The 23,055-nt window shown below is 40.8% G+C and overlaps 1 protein-coding gene and 1 pseudogene across 1 annotated transcript; one reads left to right on the top strand and one right to left on the bottom strand.

Annotated features, from left to right (window-relative positions):
• Positions 1-2,381: 2,381 nt before the first annotated feature.
• LOC148565398 (uncharacterized) lies at positions 2,382-17,310 on the top strand (annotated as a pseudogene).
• A 1,137-nt stretch (positions 17,311-18,447) lies between these two features.
• On the bottom strand, positions 18,448-20,620 carry LOC148565397 (uncharacterized). Its single transcript, XM_088487155.1, has 5 exons — positions 20,325-20,620; positions 19,491-19,544; positions 19,176-19,403; positions 18,969-19,078; positions 18,448-18,872 (listed from the first exon to the last, which is right to left on the bottom strand). Exons 1-5 carry the CDS (start codon positions 20,618-20,620, stop codon positions 18,448-18,450), a joined length of 1,113 nt encoding a protein of 370 aa, XP_088343281.1.
• Between the last annotated feature and the right edge of the window lie 2,435 nt (positions 20,621-23,055).

Below are 23,055 nucleotides of genomic sequence, written 5' to 3'. Positions count from 1 at the left end.
AAGAGTTGAAAATGACTTGTTTTGAAAATGGCACTTTGTGGTTTTGTATGAAAACATGGTTTTTGGGCATATTTTGACGGGACATAACTTGGTCTACGGATCCCTGTTTTGTACCAAACTTGTTTAGAAATGAAATTGGATCCGGGATATCCATGCCGTTGAAAGAATGGGCGGAAAACGATTTAAAATGAGAAAGTTATGTCCGTCAGAAGATTGGGGGTTGAATCTGTGAATTCTGCAGCTTTTAACTTAGAAAATTTTTAGCAGAATGACCCCCCGCGCATAGGCGAACATGGTGCGTATGCGCCGTTCTTTGAGAAAGAACCATCCACGCGTGCGCGTGGTGTGTGCGAGCGCGTCGATGCGCTGCACCAAATGCCCAGCCATTTTCCAGAGAGTCGTGCCAGAGTTGTGCCAGTTTTGTGCTTGGGGCGCAAGAGAACCCACGCGTACGCGTGGTTGACGCTCGCGCGTCGTTTGTCTATTTTCAACCCGCGCGTCCGCACGTATGACGCTTGCGCGTCGATGAGTGTTGTGGCCATCCACGCGTGCGGGTACGCGTGGCCCTGTTTTCATCCCAAAGTTGATTTTTGAGTTTTAAAATCCAAATTTCATACTTCTAAGCCTCCAATCTCATCATTTGTGTCTTAGATCATTATGGTATGCCTAGCAATGAGAAGAAGGAGCTAGGGGCTGTGGTAACTTGCAAGTGAAGCAAGGGAAAAATGAATGATAAATGAGGATCAAAGATGATTATGTGAGATGCGGAGGATGGCGGTGGAAGTGCTTGTTATGCCATCGGCCGAATGGCCGTAATTGTTAATGAATTGGCTGGTTATGGATTTAACCGTGAGCCGGATGGCTAGATTATTGCCGTGTTACGGCGGAGCCATGATTATGGCCAAGTATAAATGCATATATGCTATTTAATGAATTGTGAATGTTTGCACTTCCACTATCAGAGATGAGGGTTTCCCTGGGAGGAAGCAGTGGCTAGCCACCACGTGCTCCAGGTTGAGACTCGAAGCTCTTGTGACCCTATGTCGTCAGGGTGGCCGGACACTGTGAAAGCCCCAGATGAGCTCACCCCCATGAATATTCACCAGTGAGGGTGATGGATATGGATCATAATTATGATCAAATTATATTGAGTATAACTCGAGTTGGGGAGACTCGACAGAGGGACAGTCCAACGGTTAGCTACCAGGACTTGTCGGGTTGGCTCTATAACCGACAGATGATATCATCAGCCACTAGGGACAGGCATTCATCATATGCATACTATATGAATTGTTTGAGATTGCCTATTTGACTGCATATTACTTGCTAATTGTCTAAATGCCTTATCTGTTCCTATTTGTAAATCTCGTTTCTGATATAATTGTGTTTGCTATATTATACTCCTGCTGGTGGTTGGGAGGTCTGAAGGAATTGGAAAGGGAAGTATTAGTTAGACTGAAGGATCTTTAGTCAGTTGCCACTTACGGTTTAGTTTGTTTATAAGCTTTGATATTATCTGGAGGAAGTTCTAGGATTGCCTTCGACTTTCTTCTATTATTATGTATTATATATGTGGAAGCTGTTACCATGCTGGGGACCTCTGGTTCTCACCCATGCAGATTTTGTGGTTTTCAGATGCAGGACGTGAGGTTTCTCGCTGAGGCATGCTGGAGACTTCTGGATTAGCGAAGATCCTTTGTTCTTGGGACTCTGTTTTGGTTTATATGCTTTGCTTAGATACTTTTATCTCCATTGAATAATACAACTGTGATGACTCCCTCTAGAGGGGATTTTGGAGAATAGATTCCTGTATTTGTGTCTCTTTGTGTTTCCTTTGGGGTTTTCCTTATTTTATTATATGTATATATTGCTATGCTCGGACCGGTTATCTTCGCAACCGGATTTTGAGTCTTGATATTCCCGTTTTTGACACTCTTTGTATATATATGATCTAGCGTTAACTTATCCTTTGCTCGTTACGTTATCGATCGGAGTGTTGCGCGTTTGAGTTACGGTTTTTGTTTACCCCTTTTTCTACAAAGGCTCCTAGTTATAATCAATTATTCATACTACTATACGTACTAAATTTTTTTTTAGAGGTCGTAATACCTTGCCATCTCTGAATTATGACTTAAGCATAAGACTCTGTATGGTAGGGTGTTACATTATGGTATCAGAGCAGTTCGTTCCTGTAGAGCCTGAGGGATGGACTGATTATGCTTCTGTGCATTCTCTGTGTGTGTGTTACGTGCTATTAGTATATCTACTTGATATAGTTGGCATAAACGTTCATGAGCATGCATTTGGGACTTGAAGCACTAAACTTTCGATATTGAGACTGATCAACTTAATATTGATTGTTTGGTGTGTATAAGAACCAGATGGTGCCTCGTGGACGCGATAGAGGCCGTGGTAGAGGTTGTACTAACCCTCCGGGACCGAGCGCCAACCCAAATGACTCGGTAAACCTTAGGAAGGCGTTGGAGAACATGGCTGCGGCTCTGCAGGCCACTGCAGAGGCTTTTGGACAACAGATGAACAACCATGGCAACGACGGAAATGGAGCTCAGGGACCAATGGAGATCAGAACTTTCGCTGTGTTGGTGAACAAGTGTGGGGTTGCTGAAGAGTGTGTGAAGAAGGCAGTTGCTGAGAGAGGGAGTCACAAGGGATCATTCCCACAAAACCGAGGGAAGAGCTTTGCACCTAGAGGTCCGCCTTTCAAGCAGTAAGGCTCTTTCAGGAGGCCCAACAACAACAACTCCCAAGGTAAAAGGTTTGGGAAGCAACCACAAAGTGCTCAGGCTTGTGCTAGGTGTGGAAGTCACCATCCGGGGGTCCCGTGCATGGCCGGATGGGGTTTGTGCTATTACTGTGGTAAGGCAGGACATAAGGTCCCAAACTGTCTGAAGAAGCAGAAACAAGGTGCCGGAAAGGCGCAGCAGACCGGTCGGGTGTTCACCACCTCAGCTAGGGGTGCAGAGGGATCCGGGACACTCATTCGAGGTAACTGTGAAATGGCTGGTCAAACGTTAAATGCTTTATTTAATTCGGGAGCATCGCATTCATTCATTGCATTTGAGAAAGCCCATGAGTTAGGATTGAAGATCGTAACCTTAGGTTATGACCTAAAAGTATATAATGCTACCCATGAAGCCATGGTAACTAGGCTAGGATGCCCGAAAGTTTCGTTTAGGTTCAAGCAGCGTGATTTTGTCCATAATTTAATCTGCTTACCGATGATCGGTCTTGATCTTATCTTGGGATTGGACTGGTTATCTGAGAACCATGTCCTGCTTGATTGTTCTACAAAGTCGGTGTACTTTATGCCGGAAGATATAGACGGGCCGGTCGTGGTGAATAATTATTACTTGAATTCGATGATGGTGAACTGTTCTGGAATCGAATGTCAGGGTATCCTGTTGTTAACCGCTGGTGTTTCGGGTGATGACCAAAGGTTGGATCAGATTCCGGTAGTGTGTGAGTTTCCGGAAGTGTTTCTCGATGATATTGAGGAATTTCCACCTAACCGAGAGGTCGAGTTTGCTATTGAATTGGTGCCTGGGGCGGGACCAATCTCAAGTGCTCCTTATAGAATGTCACCATTAAAGATGGCCGAGCTAAAGTCTCAGTTAGAGGATTTGTTGGGTAAGAACTTTATCCGACCAAGTGTTTCCCCGTGGGTGCTCCAGTTTTACTGGTAAAGAAGAAAGATGGAAGTATGCGACTCTGTGTGGATTACAGGCAGCTGAACAAGATCACCATAAAAGAATAAGTACCCATTGCCGAGAATTGATGATCTCATGGATCAGTTATAAGGAGCTGGGGTTTTCTCTAAGATCGATTTGTGATCTGGTTATCACCAGATAAGGGTGAGGGGTGAGGATATCCCTAAGACCGCTTTCAGGACTCGTTATGGTCATTACGAGTACACTGTAATGTCCTTTGGGTTGACGAACGCTCCTGCAGTATTCATGGATTACATGAATAGAGTGTTCCGTCCGTTTTTGGATAAATTCGTTGTTGTCTTCATTGACGACATACTGATTTACTCCAAGACTGAGGAAGAGCATGTGGAACACCTGAGGACCGTGTTGCAGATTCTAAAGGAGAAGAAACTCTATGCGAAACTGTCTAAGTGTGAGTTTTGGAAGAGTGAGGTGAAGTTTCTGGGTCACGTGGTGAGTAAGAAGGGATCGGAATAGCCGTAGATCCAACAAAGGTGGAGGCTGTGATGGATTGGAAGCAACCAACCACAGTAACTGAGATAAGGAGTTTTCTGAGTTTAGCTGGCTATTACCGAAGGTTCATCAAAGGCTTTTCGCAATTAGCCTTGCCGTTGACAAAGTTAACCCGCAAAGACACTCCGTTTGTTTGGACTCCTGAGTGCGAGGAGAGCTTTCAGACATTGAAGAAAAAGTTGACCAATGCACCTGTGTTAGTGTTACCTGAGCCGAACGAGCCTTTTGAGGTGTACTGTGATGCCTCACAAAAGGGTCTAGGATGCGTGCTGATGCAGCATCATAATGTGGTGGCGTATGCCTCACGACAGTTGAGACCTCATGAAGTTAGTTACCCTACGCACGATTTGGAACTCGCTGCGGTCGTGTTTGCCTTGAAGGTATGGAGGCATTATCTCTATAGGGTTAAGTTCCAAGTCTTCTCCGATCATAAGAGCTTGAAATATCTCTTTGATTAGAAAGAGCTTAATATGAGGCAAAGGAGGTGGATGGAATTATTGAAGGACTACGACTTTGAGTTGAATTACCATCCGGGAAAGGCAAATGTAGTGGCGGATGCGTTAAGTCGGAAGTCGTTATATGCGGCTTGGATGATGCTTCAAGAGGAGAAGTTGCTCAAGGGATTCGAGAGTCTAAAAATTGGTGCTCGAGAAGTATCTGGAACCTTGTGTTTGAGCCGATTAGAAATCTCGAGTGATTTTAAGTCCGAACTCCTAAAGGCTCATGAAAATGATGAAGCGTTATGGAAGGTGTTACCGGCTATCGAGCAAGGAAAACAGTGGAGAGTGTCGGAAGAAAAAGATGGGTTATGGAGATTCAAGGGTAGGATCATTGTGCCGGATGTTGGCACTTTGAGGTAAGATATCTTAAAGGAGGCACACAAAAGCGGATTCTCCATTCACCCGGGAAGTACTAAGATGTACCATGATTTAAAGGCGATGTTTTGGTGGCCGGGTATGAAGAATGATGTGGCGGAATATGTTTCAAAGTGCTTAACTTGCCAAAAGGTAAAGATTGAACATCAAAGACCTTCTGGGATGTTGCAACCTTTAGAGGTTCCGCAATGGAAGTGGGAAAGTATTGCAATGGACTTTGTGTCGGGATTGCCAAGGACTAGGACTGGTTTTGATGCTATCTGGGTGATTGTGGACCGACTGACGAAGTCAGCTCACTTTTTGCCCATTCGGATGACTTACACCCTTGAGGAGCTAGCTCGGTTATACATAAAGGAGATTGTGAGACTCCATGGTGTACCTGCTACTATAATCTCTGATAGAGATCCTCGTTTCACTTCGAGGTTCTGGGGTACATTCCAGAAAGCTTTTGGAACCCGATTAAGCTTGAGTACAGCGTACCATCCTCAAACAGATGGTCAATCCGAGAGGACGATCCAAACACTAGAGGATATGTTGAGAGCTTGTGTTTTGGATCAACCGGCAAGTTGGGATTGGTATATGCCATTAGTGGAGTTTGCATACAATAATAGTTACCATGCGAGTATCGGAATGGCTCCATATGAGGCATTGTATGGGAGGAAATGTCAATCTCCGCTATGTTGGTATGAAGCTAGAGAGAAAGACTTGTTGGGGCCAGAGATGATAGCTGAGACCACTGAACAAGTCAAGAAAATCCGAGATAGGATGCTTACGGCGCAGAGTCGCCAGAAGAGTTACGCTGATCAGAGGCGGAAGCCATTGGAATTTGAGGAAGGAGATCATGTTTTCCTTAAGGTTAATCCAACCACGGGAGTAGGTAGGGCGATTAAAGCAAGGAAGTTGAATCCTCGGTACATCGGTCCATTTCAGATCCTGGAAAGGGTTGGACCAGTGGCATATCGGATGGCTCTACCACCTCATATTTCGAACCTGCACGACGTGTTTCACGTGCCGCAGCTTCGGAAATACACTCCTGATGCTAGCCATGTGTTAGAACCTGAGTCGGTTCAGTTTAGAGAAGATTTGACGCTTACAGCGGCTCCAGTTAGAATTGACGATACTAGTATCAAACGGTTGCGTGGAAAAGAGGTTTCATTAGTCAAAGTCGCTTGGAGTCGAGGTGGTGTTGAGGAACACACTTGCGAACTTGAGTCGGAGATGCAAACGGATTATCCGCACTTATTCTCAGGTAATTAAATTCGAATTTTGTGGGCAAAATTCTCAATTAGGTGGGTAGAATATAAGACCCGGCTAATTAATGGCTAATTAACCCAAAAATGAGAATTTATTCTAGAAAGCCAAAAATGTTATTTTTATGGCTAAATATGATAGAGGAGATTGAGACGAGAATTTCGGTACCAATTTTATAGAAATCGGACCAAGATTGGACCGAACGGGCCAAACCGGGCCAACCGAACCCAAAGTGGGCCCTTGGCCCAACATAACTAAACCCTAAAACACTCATTTCAGCACTCTCTCTCCTCACTTATCACTCAAACACGCTGAAATGGAGGCCATGGAGGGAAGAACACTCTCTCAAGTTCTCTCCCTTGGTTGATCTTCAAACCACCATAACTTTTGATCTAGAGCTCTGATCGCCGCACCGTTTAAAGCCACGCATTCACCGCGGAGAGCTCTACAAAACCCATACAATCAATCTTGAGGTAAGCCATGTTTTTTTCTTCGAAATTCCAGCCCTTGTTTTCGAGTTTCATGGGTGAAATGTTGAGATTTTGGGTTCTTTGATGTTATAGGACCCAACTCTCTTGAAGGAGAAGGTTAATCTTGTCTCCTTGGACCTTGGGTATGGTAAGATTCTCAACCCTAGTGTAATTTGTTGTTCTATGATGATTGGGTATTGAGATATTGTGTATGGGTATGATGATTGTGGCTTAGGTTGTATATATGTGAATATTGGAGCTTGATTGGTGACTTTGGAAAGCTTGAAAAGGGAGTTTTGTGTGATCAAAATCTGTTCTTGGAGGTGTTGAGACCTAGAGGACTTGTGGACAAGTGGTTTGGAAGTGCTCCGGTTGAGCTTGGGAAATCGGCTAAGGTATGGTTTCGGTTTCCCGTATCTAATATGTAATGTGGTAGGAAATACTTAGGCTAGAGGCCCTAAGATAGGCATTGAATTGTTGATGTTGTTGAATGGTTGAGATATATGATGTGATCATATATGTGATTATGAATATTGATGCCTTGATTGCGTGATATATGAGAAATGCATGTTGTGATATATGTTTGATGGATGATTGAGGTTGAATTGATGGGTGATACCATGTTGATGGTGAGTATGATGTTGATTATGTATAATGATGGTTGATTGGAAATGGTATTATTGGAAATTGGGATGAGGAAGGATGTATGACATGATATTGTGTTTGTTCTTTAGCCATTTGATTGAGAAGTGTAAAATGGTTGGATGGTGGTTTTGGGAATTTTGGTAAAGTGTCAATGTGTGAGTTGAGGATGGCTTGATGTTGATTTTAGTACATTTCGATTGATTTCAAAAAGGGTTGAAATTGGCATGTTTCGGTTGATTTTGAAAAGAGTTGAAAATGACTTGTTTTGAAAATGGTACTTTGTGGTTTTGTATGAAAACATGGTTTTTGGGCATATTTTGACGGGACATAACTTGGACTACAGATCCCCGTTTTGTACAAAATTTGTTTAGAAATGAAATTAGATCCGGGATGTCCATGCCGTTGAAAGAACGGGCGGAAAACGATTTAAAATGAGAAAGTTATGTCCGTCGGAAGATTGGGGGTTGAATCTATGAATTCTGCAGCTTTTAACTTAGAAAATTTTTCGCAGAATGACCCCCTGCGCGTAGGCGCACATGGCGCGTACGCGCCGTTCTTCGAGAAAGCACCATCCATGCGTGCGCATGGTGTGCGCGAGCGCGTCGATGCGCTGCACCAAATGCTCAGCCATTTTCTAGAGAGTCGTGCCAGAGTTGTGCTAGTTTTGTGCCTGGGGCGCAAGAGCACCCACGCGTACGCGTGGTTGACGCTCGCGCGTCGTTTGGCTATTTTCAACCCGCGTGTCCGTGCGTATGACGCTTGCGCATCGATAAGTGTTGTGGCCATCCACGCGTGCGCGTGGAGTGCGCGTACGCGTGGCCCTATTTTCATCCCAAAGTTGATTTTTGAGTTTTAAAAGCCAAATTTCATACTTCTAAGCCTCCAATCTCACCATTTGTGTCTTAGATCATTATGGTATGCCTAGCAATGAGAAGAAGGAGCTAGGGGCTGTGGTAACTTGCAAGTGAAGCAAGGGAAAAATGAATGATAAATGAGGATCAAAGATAATTATGTGAGATGCGGAGGATGGCGGTGGAAGTGCTTGTTATGCCATGGGCCGAAGGGCCGTAATTGTTAATGAATTGGCTGGTTATGGATTTAACCGTGAGCCGGATGGCTAGATTATTGCCGTGTTACGGCGGAGCCATGATTATGGCCAAGTATAAATGCATATATGCTATTGAATGAATTGTGAATGTTTGCACTTCCACTATCGGAGATGAGGGTTTCCCTGGGAGGAAGCAGTGGCTAGCCACCACGTGCTCCAGGTTGAGACTCGAAGCTCTTGTGACCCTATGTCATCAGGGTGGCCGGGCACTATGAAAGCCCCGGATGAGCTCACCCCCATGAATATTCACCAGTGAGGTTGATGGATATGGATCATGATTATGATCAAATTATATTGAGTATAACTCGAGTTGGGGAGACACGACAGAGGGACAGTCCAACGGTTAGCTACCAGGACTTGTCGGGTTGGCTCTATAACCGACAGATGATATCATCAGCCACTAGGGACAGGCATTCATCATATGCATACTATATGAATTGTTTGAGATTGCCTATTTGACTGCATATTACTTGCCAATTGTCTAAATGCCTTATCTGTTCCTATATGTAAATCTTGTGTCTGATACAACTGTGTTTGCTATATTATACTCCTGCTGGTGGTTGGGAGGTCTGAAGGAATTGGAAAGGGAAGTATTAGTTAGACTGAAGGATCTTTAGTCAGTTGTCACTTACGGTTTAGTTTGTTTATAAGCTTTGTTTATAGGCTAGATTCCTGTATTTGTGTCCCTTTGTGTTTCCTTTGGGGTTTTTCTTATTTTATTATATATATATATTGCTATGCTCGGACCGGTTATCTTCGCAGCCGGATTTTGAGTCTTGATATTCCCGTTTTTGACACTCTTTGTATATATATGATCTTGCGTTAGCTTATCCTTTGCTCGTTACGTTATCGATCGGAGTGTTGCGCGTTCGAGTTACGGTTTTTGTTTACCCCTTTTTCTACAAAGGCTCCTAGTTATAATCAATTATTCATACTACTATACGTACTAAATTTTTGTTTTAGAGGTCGTAATACCTTGCCATCTCTGAATTATGATTTAAGCATAAGACTCTGTAGGGTAGGATGTTACAGTTACTGGAGTTGCCAAGGAACACACCAGTGCATCCCTTGCCTGGCAACGTGTTCGAGCCTCTTTTTGGCTCATTCATACCTGCTTGAATCTCAACTTCATTTTCTTGTTTTTGGGGCCTAAATATGACTCTGATTTGAGCTTCCATTTCATGCTACACTATAGATTATTATATATCATTGGAAAGCTCTGGATGTCAGCTTTCCAACGCAACTAAAAGCACTCAAATTGGATCTCTGTAACTAAATGTATGCATCTTTGAAGATAGTAAGGTCAAGCTGCCAACTTTGCTGGAGTTGTTGGTGAACACGCACCCTTTCTTCCAAGTTGGCAATGCCCAAGATCACTCTCCAAGGTCTCCAGGGCTGCCTTGTATTGTTGAGCGTTGTTGATGAACACGCCAATTCATCCTCAAGGCAACAACGTCCTCGAGCTCTCCCTTGGCCCAAAATCTTGATTGCCTGCGTTGTTGTGGGCGTTGCTAAGGAACACGCTAGCCTTCCCCAAGTGTGGAAACGTGTTCGAGCTCTTGGTTGGCCCAAAATCTTCTTGCTGTATTTCCATCAAACACGCCCCTATAACTGGCGTTGGCAATGTGCTTCTTCATTTTCTGGGCAAGCTTTCTTGCTGCGTTGCTTGCCTGCGTTGCCATCAAACACGCCCCTGCATCTCTTGGCTGGCAACGTGCTCGAGCTTTGGAATTTCTCCCCAGAGTTGCTTGCTGCATTGTCATCAAACACGCCTATAGAAACTGGCATTGGCAACGTGCTTAGGAGAGGGCCAGGGCTGTCTTGCATTATTGGGCGTTGTTGGCAAACACTCCAGCGCTTCCTGGAATTGGCAACGTGCATGATCACTTCCCAGGGTTGCTTCCTTTGTCCCTGGCGTTGCCTAGGAACACACCCTTATTCCTGGCGTTAACAACGCCCAAGTCCTTTTCTCCTTGCCCAGCTAGCTATGTCCCCAATCTTTCTTGCTCCAATTCTTGCTTCATTTCCTATCATTAACCCAAGAAATTGCCTCAAAGTTTTGCCATTCTATGAAGTAAATTTTTCAAGAGATTCATTCATACTAATTCATTTGTAAACTTCATGAATTTGCATGAATTATGCCAAATTTCACCTAGTTCTTGGTATATGAATGCATGGATATATAACCCATCAAAATGCTTGTTTATTTCAAAGATAATGAATGAAACTAAGCTAAAACTAACTAAACTAACTAATATAGCAAATATGTGAATGCATCACCCTTTTTATAGCATTTCACTAATTTAAATTAAAATTTTTTTGTTAAACTTGTTTGAAGATTGTAATTTGGATCATGGTTTATAGCTAAGAACACACAACCTGTGAGATTTTGAGCTTAATTATATGGTTACATTATTTAACCATGATTTTTATTCTTGTGTGTTTTCTTCTCTATGATTGCAATCTATGATTTGTTCCATTCTATATGTCCATTGTCTAGTGTATATTCATGCACACATATGATTGAGGCCATCATTTGTTATTAGCTCACTTATCCCAAATAGCCCACCATTTTATTTACCTTTGTTTGCCACTTTAAGCCTTTTTTAATCCCCATTTGTTCTTTATACTACCACATCACTAGCCTTAAGTGGAAAAATAATTAATTATCCAATTTGAATCTTTGGTTAGCTTAAGATAGTGTGTGTCAACTAAGTGTGGGAAAATGTGAAAACTTGGGTTGATGAGAATGTGTTGTGTTTTTACTGACAAATATTGGAAATTTGGGTGCCTACTCATATGAAATCAGAAAACTCATATGCATTGATATATTATACTTTCATTTATAAATAGATATATATATATATATATATATATATATATATATATATAAAATGGAAAAATAATAAAAAAAATAAAAGTAAAAAAATAAAAATAAAAGAAATAAATAAATAGGGGATAAAACCACCCCAATGCTAAGTTCAATAAAAGATCAATGCATATGTAATGGAATTAAAAATTGATACATGAGTATGTGATGAAAAAGTGATATTTTTGGGTAGCTAGACATGATTTTAGAATTATATAGAGTATATGTGTGTGTTAGGTGAGAATTTAGGTTAGTCAAAGATTCAAAGTATAACTCACTTGGCCATACATGTATCCTCACCCTTACCTTAGCCCCATTACAACCTTAAAAAGCCCTCATGATGTTTGTATTTGTACATTAAATATTTGTTGATTGGTTAGATGAAGAACAAAGTTTTAGAAAGCATGACTAGAGGAGATTAGAGTGAATTAACCCTAGATACTTGAGCAATTAGAGTGCATATACACTTCTAGTGAGGGTTCAATGCTTGATTTTGTGTTCCCGGCTTTCATGAGCTATCTTCTTACAAGTTTACTTGTCTCTTATTGTGTGATTTGAATTAGTGGAATCTGATTTATGTTTGTCTTGGAGAATTTGTTTACTTTTAACCAAGTAGGTAGAAGTATTTTTGCATTTAGTTGCATTCATGTAGATAGGTTTCATTTCATAAGTTTTACCATTCCTCTTTACTCTTTTGGTTCTCTTGAGCTTAACATGAGTACATGCTAATGTTTAAGTGTGGGGAGATCGATAAACCCCATTTTTAGGGTTTATCTTGTGCTTAATTGAGTGGATTTTATCCACTATTCTAACACATATTCATAGAATTCGCATGTTTTACAATTTCCTTCCTAATTTTGTGCTATGATTGAAAACATGCTTCTTTGGCCTTAATTTTGCTATGTTTAATCCTATCTTATTACCATTCGATGCCGTGATATGTCTGTTAAGTATTTTCAGGGTTTATAGGGTAGGAATGGCTTAGAGGATGGAAAGGAAGCATGCAAAAGTGGAAGGAATACAAGAAATTGAAAGAATTGCTAAGCTATCAAGCCTGACCTCTTCGTACTAAATCGATCATAACTTGAGCTATAGAGGTCCAAATGAGGCGGTTCCAGTTGCGTTAGAAAGCTAACATCCGGGACTTCAAAATGATATGTAATTTGCCATAGTTTCCATGCTGTTAGGTGACACGCATGCGTGCATCATGCGTACACGTGACATTGCGAAAGTTCAGCGACGTGTACGCGTGAAAGAGCCACGTGCTGTACGTATCAAAATTTGCTAGGAACAATTTCTGGGCTATTTTTGACCCAGTTTCAAGCCCGAAAAACACATATTAGATGCTGCAGATTGGGGGAATCACATTGATTCAATCATGCAACTTTCATTCACATAATTTTAGGTTTTAGATGTAGTTTTCTAGAGAGAGAGGCTCTCTCCTCTCTCTAGGCTTTAGGATTCTTAGGTTTAGCTATTTTCAATTTTAGATTTCTACTTTACTCTAATTTAGTTTCTCTTCTACTCTTATTTATTCTAGCACTTTAGTTTCTCTTCTCTTGGTGATTTATTTATTTATCCACTTTAGTTTATGAATTCTCATGTTAGATTTGATTTTCTATTTAATGAAATTTGAGGTATTTCATATTTATGATTACTTTCTTCAATTTATGTTATTGATACTTTCAATTGGTTGTGTGGATTTTATTATCTCTTATTGCTTTTCTATGCTTTTATGTTGTGCCTTCCAAGTGTTTGATAAAATGCTTGGTTGGATTTTAAATTAGCTTTTTATGTTCTTAGATTAGATTGAGTAATTGGAGACTCTTGAGTTATCAAACTCCTTTGTTGATTGATAATTGAAAGTTGCTAGTTGATTTGGATCCCTCTAAAGCTAGTCTTTCCTTAGGAGTTGACTAGGACTTGAGGAATCAAATTGATTCATCCACTTGACTTTCCTTCACAGTTAGAGGTTAATTAAGTGGGAGCAATGGACAATTGATGTCACAATTGATAAGGATAGTTAGGATAGGACTTCTAATTCTCATACCTTGCTAAGAGATTTATTAGCTATTAGTTTAATTCTTGCAATTTACTTTTCTTTTTCCTTATTCAAAACCCCAAAAAGATACAATCTCACAACCCATTATTAGTACACTTGCTTGCAATTCCTTGAGAGATGACCCGAGGTTTGAATACTTCAGTTATTATTTTTATAGGTGTTTGTTACTTGTGAAAACCAAATTTTTGTATGAAAGGATTCTTTGTTGGTTTAGAAACTATACTAGCAACGAGAATTCATTGAAAAATTCTAGACTGTCAAAAATCCGTTCATCACCAGTACTACAAGAAAAAAGGCCTGTCAGCACACTTTTTTCATGCCACGCTTTTAAAGTGTGGCCAAAAGTGGTCAATGGCCACGCTTTTGTGAGGGTGGCCACTGATTTTTTATTTGGCCACACTTTTTTTGCCACGTTTTTCAAGAGGAAAATTGGCATGCTTTTGTGAGGGTGGCCACTGATTTGTGATTTGGCCACGCTTTTTTTACCACGCTTTAAAAGCGTGGCCATAGAGGAAAACAGGTACGCTTTAAAAGCGTGGCTAGTTAATCTTCTAATAGTCACATTTTTAAAGCGTGCCCATATGCTGTGTTTATTTAAGCACTCTACAAAAGCGTACCAATAGATTTTTCCCAAAATTTAATTTTCATATTTATTTAGGTACCCTACAAAAGCGTACCGATAGAGTTCTCCCCAAAATTTAATTTCCATATTTATTTAGGCACCCTACAAAAAGGTACCGATAGAGTTACCCCCAAAATTTTATTTCTCAGTCCTTTTTCCCACACACAACTTTTTTCTAAGTTAACTTTAGATAATAGCTCTCATATGCTTCACTTTTATCCAAATTCACTTTAACCCTTGCTAGAAGCCTCGCACCCAGCAACACTGTTCATCACTGCCAATCGCGATGACCGTCGCACCACCCAACTCGCCTTCATGTTCATCCCATCCCTTCAACTAACGCTCACACCCAGCCCTCTCTCTGTCATACCCTAGCTATTTCCTCTCTCTCTCTCTCTCTCTCTCTCTCTCTCTCTCACACTCAAAGCACTCATGCCGCGCACACACACAAACTCCTCTTTTACTCACGCAATCTCAAGATCCATTCTCCTTTCTCCGTCATAGTCCTCTCTGTCATCGTCCGTCGAAGCCTCACACCATCCAGCAGCCGTGTGTGCTTCGTTGCAGTTTGTCAGCCTCCAACCGTTCTCAACGGCTTGGTGTTTTGTCGTTTTCAATGCTGTCGTGCTCCATCGCAGTTCCCATCGTTAGCCTCCAGCCGTTCTCAGCGCCTTGGTGTTTTATAATCCTTAGCGCTTTTGTGTTTTGTCATTCTCAGCACTGTCATGCTCGATCGCGGTTTGTCAGCTGTCTTGCAACGTCCAACCTCTCCGCCACCATCCAAGCCTCTTTGCCTCTATCGCTGCATCTTCCAGTCTCTTAGGGTTTTTTATTTTTTGTTAATTCTGATTTTAACTTCTTTTTATTTGTCATAATTTGTTTTTATGATTCTGATTTTTAAATTCTATTTTAAAAAGTTTCAAGACTTAGGGTTTTTTATTTTTTTAATTCTGTTTTTTTGTCGCAATTTGTCAATGAAAGTGCTGATCAATAATTCATTGAAGCTGAAAAAGTTCAATTTTTGATACTATGTTTTGATTCCTGCATCTTCCACAATGCCGTTTAGGTCTTAATTGTTTCTTCTTTTTGTCGGTGGCTTTTTCTTACTATTGATTGGATCTGGTTTTTTCTCTATTTTTTGGTGTGTCTTTCTCTGTCTGTTCTTCATTCATGCATAGTAATTGAATTGTTCATTAGACACTATTAATACCGAATTATAATTGTCTCAATATGTGACTCACACTACTATTTTGTGATTAAATTTAATCTTAGTAATTCTTATCTGATTGAGAAACAGTTGTGATTGGCTTGTTTGTAGTATATATAACTATATAGCTCTTAATTCTATGGATTAATTTGGTTGTTGGAGAAATACTAGGTGTTAATTCTAGACGTTTCACATTAGATTATTTTGGAAGTGAAGTGTTTATGGGTTTACTTTAGCTCTGTAGAGTGCATGGCTGTAAAGGCATAGCTAGAGAATAAATTGAGATATGGATTATGAACATCGATTTCCATAACTGATGCATGAGTTACAATGTCATAAAATGGTTACATTTTTGCAAAATGTCAGAAAATTCAATGATGCACATACATATTTTCTTGGAAAATTGTAATGGAAACCTATGTTTTATTTTGTCACATGATGACTTATTAGGATTGTGTGTTCTACTGACATAGATTTTTGGTGAAGATAAATGGTCATTTGGATTCTGGGAGCAAGGTACTAGAGTTTTTAGTTGCCCTTCTAGAAAAAATCCAATGTACACTCTCTATTTAGATTTCAGTTATTTTGTCACTTTTATGCCAAAAAATTTATCCTAGCTTCATGTTCTAGCATTTGTTATTAATTAATATAGTTTGATGCAAGTATATAGTTGAGCCTTAGTTGTATTTTACTTAATACACTCTCTGTGCTTTTCCTTCTTTTGTCATTGTCCTTTCTCTTTTTTAATCTGTTACTTGGCCAGACAATGACTCAATGGGAACAATGAAAGATAGAAAGAAAGAATACTTTTAAGAAGAAAGGTAAGTTGGATATTTTACAAGAGGTAGGTGTCATCTGTCATGTTAAAATTAGAAGTGTTATGTTGATGGATATAGAGGAGGTAGATGTAATTTCCTCTAACATTTATGAATGACTAATATTCCCATTTTATTTACTTCTATTGTAAGTCATCTATTTTTCTCCTTCTGCACTCTTTCTGTTTTTTGTTTTCTGTTTCTGTTCCTTCTTTCTCCTTTCATTATGCTTTTGGTTCTTGGTGTTCTTTGGCTAGTATAAGAAGGCTTTCAAAGAGAAAAGGAATGAATCCTCTCCATTTTCGTTCCTTAATTCTTTTTGTTTCTCTAGGATGATTTTTTAGATCCGGCAGTGAAAGAAACCCTCAATGTTCTTCAATTGTATGAAATTGCAGTCGATGAAGCACGTTATTTTAACTTTTTCAATTGCTGCTGTTACATTTAATGGAAGGCTTCTGACTCCTAAAGCAGTAGTTGATGACACCTGGTTTTTCGATCACGAACTTTGTAAGGAGTCGAAGGTATGTGACATGTCCCTACAACTATTATCATATTCGCCTAATTAGGCCAAATTAGTAGGAGTGGAATTAGCTTTATGTGTTGCTGATTTAATTTTGATTCATATGAATAAGCTCAATCCCTTGTAAATTTGAGACTTTGGTACCACCAATTTTGTTTCCCATTTTCTTTTTTTTTTAGTCATGGTACTGATATGTGCTTTCAAAGACATTGGCTGAAGATGCTGCTTGGAAATTTGCAAAAAAAAAAAAAAACAATTAACCCAGCAATGGTGATTTGACCTCTTCTGCAACCAGTACTTAACACAAGTACTGCTGGTGTTTTGAATGTAACTAATGGTCATTTTTAAAATTCTATTTTCTGCATGTGGAAATGAAAATTGAAATAGTAAATGATAAAAGTACAGTATATAATGTGTAAGTCTATAAAGCTTATCTTTCTCTTATGATGTGTTTGTCAATGTGATGTTGATTCAAGTGTCTTGATGTGTGGTTCAGAAGAAGAAGCCTTATTCTGATAAAGTTGCTAAGCTTAAAGCAGAATATGAGAAGGCTATGGAAAGTTATAATGCTGCTGAAGCAGGAGGAGAAAAGGGAGAAGGAGAAGGAGAGCATGAAGAGGGCTGATGAAAAATATGATAAGAAAAAAGCTGCGGCCAGTGAAGACGAGGAGTTGATGATGAGGAGTGAAGTCTACTGGTTGCTTTGCACAAGAGCTTAATTGTTTCTAGTGTAGTGTTGAAAATGTTTGGATGCACTTTACTGGGGGGTTTTATCATTTAGATGTTAGTACTGCTTAAATGCCTTTGCACTGCAAAATCTTTGTGTTGGCCTCTTGTAATATTCTTCAAAGGCACTTGGTTTATACTTATTTCATTGTTCTCCACTTCTCCCCAATAGATGTGTTTGGTTACTTTTATGATCTGTCTATGGCGACAAAGCAGAATTATATTATTGGCTTATTCTTCCTTTTTTTTAAAATAAATTTTTCGTTGACCGATCCAATTAGCCTATTATAAATTCTGGGTTCGGTTGGTTAAGCGTAGCCATATCTTCCTCTTCAACCACCACATTTATTATTATGTAGTCATATTTTTTTCCTATCGGCACGCTTTAAAAACGTATCCATATCTTCTTCTATTGGTACGTTTCAAAAGCGTAGCCATATCTTCACCTATCGGCACGTTTTTGAAGGGTAGCCAAAGCCAAACTAATGGGCACGCATTAAAAGCGTGGCGATATGTCCACTTTGTGGCACGCTTTTAAAGCGTAGTTATAGGTTAACACCTATGGCCACGCTTTTAAGCGTGGCAAGAGATATAAGCGTGGTGAAAAAGAAAGCGTGCCGATAGATCCACAAAAGCGTAGCGATAGAGCAACCGACACGCTGGCGGATGTGACCCTTTCAAAAGCGTACCGATAGCTCAAAAAGTATGGTGAAAAGCTCTCTGCACGCTTTAAAAGCGTGGCAGAAAGCTTATTTTCTTGTAGTGCAGGGAAAATCTTGAGTCTGGAATTATACACTAGCACTTGTTATCTTGGCTCAAAATTTCTTCTTACAATTTTCTTGTCATGCCATCTTTTGGTCCTTTCCTTGTAGATCTTAGCACTCTCATAGGCTTCCAGTCTAAATTCATTTAGTTCATTGTGCTGCAGTAACATCTTTTCCCCTGTTGCTTGAGAATAAAGATTTAGTTGCTTAGTGGCCCAAAAAGCCTTGTGCTCGAGCTCTCCTGAGAGGTGGCAGGCTTTGTCATAAAGTAGCTAAAATGGTGACCTCCCATGTGGTGTCTTGAATGCAATTTTATATGCCCAAAGGGCATCATCCAGTATTCTTGCCCAATCTTTTCTTGTAGCTCCAACTGTTTTTTCTAAGATTCTTTTCAATTCTCTGTTTGCTAATTTAGCCTGGCCATTGGTCTGAGGGTGGTATGGTGTAGCCACTTTGTGAGTTACTCCATATCTGTGGAGCAGCATGTCCAGCTGTTTGTTACAAAAGTGACTACCACCATCACTGATGAGCCCTTTAGGCACTCCAAATCTGGTGAAAATATACTTCTTGAGAAATTGGAGAACGATGTTTGCATCACATGTAGTTGTTGCTATGGCTTCCACCCATTTGGAGATGTATTCTACTACCACCAATATGTATTTGAATGAGTGTGATGGGGGAAAAGGTCCCATGAAATCTATTCTCCAAACATCAAATAATTCTATTTCCAAGATGAAGTTCTAAGGCATTTCATTTCTCCTTGTTAGACCCCCTACTCTTTGGCATTCATCACATTGATTTACAAAATCCTTGGCATCTTTGAATATGGATGGCCAATAGAAGCCACCCTGAAGAACTTTGGCAGCTGTTCTTTCGGCCCCAAAATGCCCACCATAACTTGGGCTATGACAGTGCCATAGGATATTTCTCATTTCACTTTCTGACACAACTTCTGATCATCCCATCTGGACATCTCTTGAATAGAAAGGGTTCATCCTACAAGAATTGCTTGACTTCAGTGAGCAACTTCTTCACTTGTTGCTTGGTGTAGTCTTGAGAAATCCTTTTTCCCACCTTGTAGTTTGCAATATCAGCAAACCAAGGTGCTTGTTGGACTTGATATATATGCTCATCTGGGAACTTCTCATTCACTGGTTGTGGTGCTTCTTGGTTGATCTCTAGTGGTAGCCTTGACAAATGATCTACAACTTGGTTCTCACTTCCTTTCCTATCCCTTACTTCAATGTCAAATTCTTGTAGCAAAAGCACCCACCTAATAAGCCTTGGCTTAGCATCCTATTTAGATATGAGATACTTGAGAGCAGCATGGTCAGTGTATACTACAATTTTTGTCCCAATCAAGTATTGCCTGAATTTGTCAAATGCATATACAATTGCCAATAGTTCTTTCTTTATGGTGGTGTAATTTTTCTATGTCTCATTTAACACTTTACTTGCATAGTATATGACATGATTCAATTTATCCATCCTTTGTCCCAACACAGCACCAATTGCAAAATCACTTGCATCACACATAAGTTCAAAAGGAAGTTCCCATTCTGGGGGATGTGATAATTGGTGTTGTAGTAAGTTTAGTTTTCAAGGTTTCAAAAGCATGTTTGCATTCATCATAAAAAAGAAATGGATTATCAACCTCCAACAAGTTGCTTAGTGGCTTAGCTATCTTTGAGAAATCTTTGATGAATCTCCTGTAAAATCTAGCATGCCCAAGAAAACTTCTTACTGCTTTTACATTGATTGGTATAGGATGATTTTTATTTTAGCTTTCTCAACCTCTATACCCTTGATTGAAATTTTATGCCCAAGAACAATGCCTTCTGGTACCATGAAAGGGCATTTTTCCCAGTTCAAGACTAAGTTTGTTTCTTGGCATCTTTTCAAGACAAGGGTTAGATGATGCAAACAAGTGTTAAAAGAGTCACCAAAAACAGAAAAATTATCCATAAATACCTCTAAGAATTTCTCTACCATGATAGAGAATATGGAAAGTATACACCTTTTAAAGGTTGCAGGAGCGTTGCACAGCCCAAAGGGCATCCTTCTGTAGGCAAAGACTCCGAAGGGACAAGTGAAAGAGGTCTTTTCTTGGTCCTTGGGATCCACCACTATCTGATTGTACCTGGATTACCCATCTAAGAAGCAATAGTAGGCATGGCCAGCCAATCTTTCTAGCATCTGATCAATGAAGGGGAGAGGGAAGTTGTCCTTTCTTGTAGCATCATTCAATCTCTTATAGTCAATGCACATTCTCCACCTGGTCACTGTCCTTTTAGGGATGAGTTCATTCCATTCATTGAAGATGACAGTCATGCCTCCCTTCTTTGGTACCACCTGGACTGGACTCACCCAAGAGCTGTCAGAAATGGGGTATATGATTCCAGCATTCCATAACTTCATCATCTCCTTTTGAACCACCTCTTTCATGGTTGGATTGAGCCTCCTTTGAGTTTGCACCACTGGCCGTGAGTCCTCCTCTAGTAGGATTTTATGCATGCAAATAGCCAGGCTTATACCCTTAATGTCATCAATTGTCCACCCTAGAGTAGTTTTGTGAGTTTTTAACACCTCAAATAGCTTTGCTTCATCTTGTGTACTCAAATAAGAGTTGATGATTACTAGAAGGGTTTCCTTCCCACCAAGGAATGCATATTTGAGATGAGGGGGGAGAGGCTTCATTTCTTGCTTTGGTGCCTTCTCTTTCTTTCCTTCAAGAGAGTTTTCGGCTACTTGCTTCTTGTTCCGAGGGTTACCTGAAACTGGGGGGCGATCTCGGGGGAGATCCTCTGGTATGATCAGGAATGTGGTGTCCGACTTGTTATAGCTTGAGGTGCTGTTGATCCTGGATCACCGGGGGGTGGTGGTACCTACAAGAGACTCGGATGCTTAAGTCAGTACGGGCTTTAGGCAGGTTTTTTGTAGAATTGGAGTATGAGTTATACCTGGGTGCTCCAGTGTATTTATATTAGTGTTGAGCGACCTCCCTTGAGATAAGTTTGTTATCTTATCTTATCTTTTGTGGATGAGATCATCTATCTTTTGGGCCAGCTACCTTGTAGCAGTCAGCGGTCCTTCTATTTTGGGCCTCTACGGGCCTCTGAGGTGCTCTTTCTGAGTTTTGTGCGAAGAGATCGTGACTCGAGCCAACCTTTGGGGAGGTCGGCCAATTGCCCAACCTTTAAAGAGGTTGGTCAACTTTGTCTTTTGTCCGACCCGAACCTTATAGCTCGGTCCGGGGTATGAACAGTGCCCCTGCTTGAGCTTCAGCCTTCCCCTCGAGGTCGTGCTTCCAAGCTTTGACCCTTTTCATTTTTGGAGAAGCCGTGTTCAAGCATCAGTCCAGTCGCTTTTTGATTAGCTCATTTTCGTGTAGGTTTTGATTACTGTTCTTCTCGTACGAGCCTTTTTGCTTCCTTTTTATCTGGGGGGAGTGTTTTGGACTTGAGGTAGTTGATTATGGGAGTCATCTACCCCTGGTCCTAGTCCGATATGTTTAGGACCTTCTCTTCTTCCGAGGTTGACGGGTTTTGTGGTGTTTCTTGAATGAGGCTTCTATTATTGTCCCCTGGTTTGGTGCTGGCTAGTTTCGAAAGTGCATCAGCTCGGGCGTTTTGTTCCCGAGGTATATGTCAGATCTCATATTTAACAAATTTTTGACGCAGTTCTCTGGTCTTGTCTAGGTACTTTTTCATGGTGGGATCCTTTGCCTGGTAGCTTCCTTCTATTTGCAAGGTGACTATTTGTGAATTACTGAAGATGGTAAGCTTTTGGGCTCCGACTTCCCTAGCCAGCAAACAAGCCAATAGGAATTCGTACTCGACTTGGTTATTTGACGCAGGAACCTTGAACCTTAAAGAGAGTTTGAGCTGGGTTCCCTGATCACTTTCTAGGATAATGCCCGATCCGCTTCTGGCTTTGTTTGATAAGCCTTCAACATAGAGGCTCCAGTCGATGGGGGTTCCTGGGGTGTTGGTGTACTCTGCGACGAAGTCGGCCAAGTACTGGGACTTGATGGATATCTGAGCTTCATACTTAAGGTCGAATTCGGATAACTCGATCGCCCGTTGTAGGATTCTTCCAGCTAAGTCAATTTTCTGCAGGATACCTTTTATGGGTTGGCTGGTCCATATTCTGATGGTATGGGATTGAACCTATGGTCAAAGTCGTCGGGAAGTAAGTATGAGGGCGTAGGCAAATTTTTCTATTTTTTGATAGTTTAGTTTGGCCCCTTGTAAGGATTTGCTGATAAAGTAGATGAGTTGTTGTCCGTTTTCATCATCTCTGACTAGGGCTGAGGCTATCGCCCGATTTCCCACGGCGAGGTATAGGATCAGTTATTCTCTTTGTCGAGGTCGGGTCAGGATAGGTGGTTGCCCCAGGAATGTTTTGAAGTCTTGGAAGGCTTGTTCACATTCCGAGGTCCATTCGAACTTCTTTCCTTTCCTTAGGGTTGCATGGAAAGAGAGAGATCTTATGGCCGATTGGTAGCACAAATTGCGAATCACACTTTTCACAACGCGTACCACTAACCAGCAAGTGCACTGGGTCGTCCAAGTAATACCTTACGTGAGTAAGGGTCGAATCCCACGGAGATTGTTGGTTTGAAGCAATCTATGGTTATCTTGTAAATCTTAGTCAGGAAGTCAATTATGTTTATCAGTTGAATTTTGAATAACCAATAGAGCATAAATTAAAGGTTACTTGATGTGCAGTAATGGAGAATATGTTGGAGTTTTGGAGATGCTTTGTCTTCTGAATCTCTGCTTTCCTCTGTCTTCTGATTCACGCACGCACGTCCTCCTATGGCAAGCTGTGTGTTGGTGGATCACCGTTGTCAATGGCTACCTTCCATCCTTCCAGTG

The sequence above is a fragment of the Arachis ipaensis genome, chromosome B5 (assembly GCF_059453495.1).
Source record: "Arachis ipaensis isolate K30076 ecotype BB chromosome B5, ASM5945349v1, whole genome shotgun sequence".
Lineage (NCBI taxonomy): Eukaryota > Viridiplantae > Streptophyta > Magnoliopsida > Fabales > Fabaceae > Arachis > Arachis ipaensis.
Note: the sequence above shows the minus strand (reverse complement) of the source record. Positions and strands in the feature narration are given on the sequence as shown.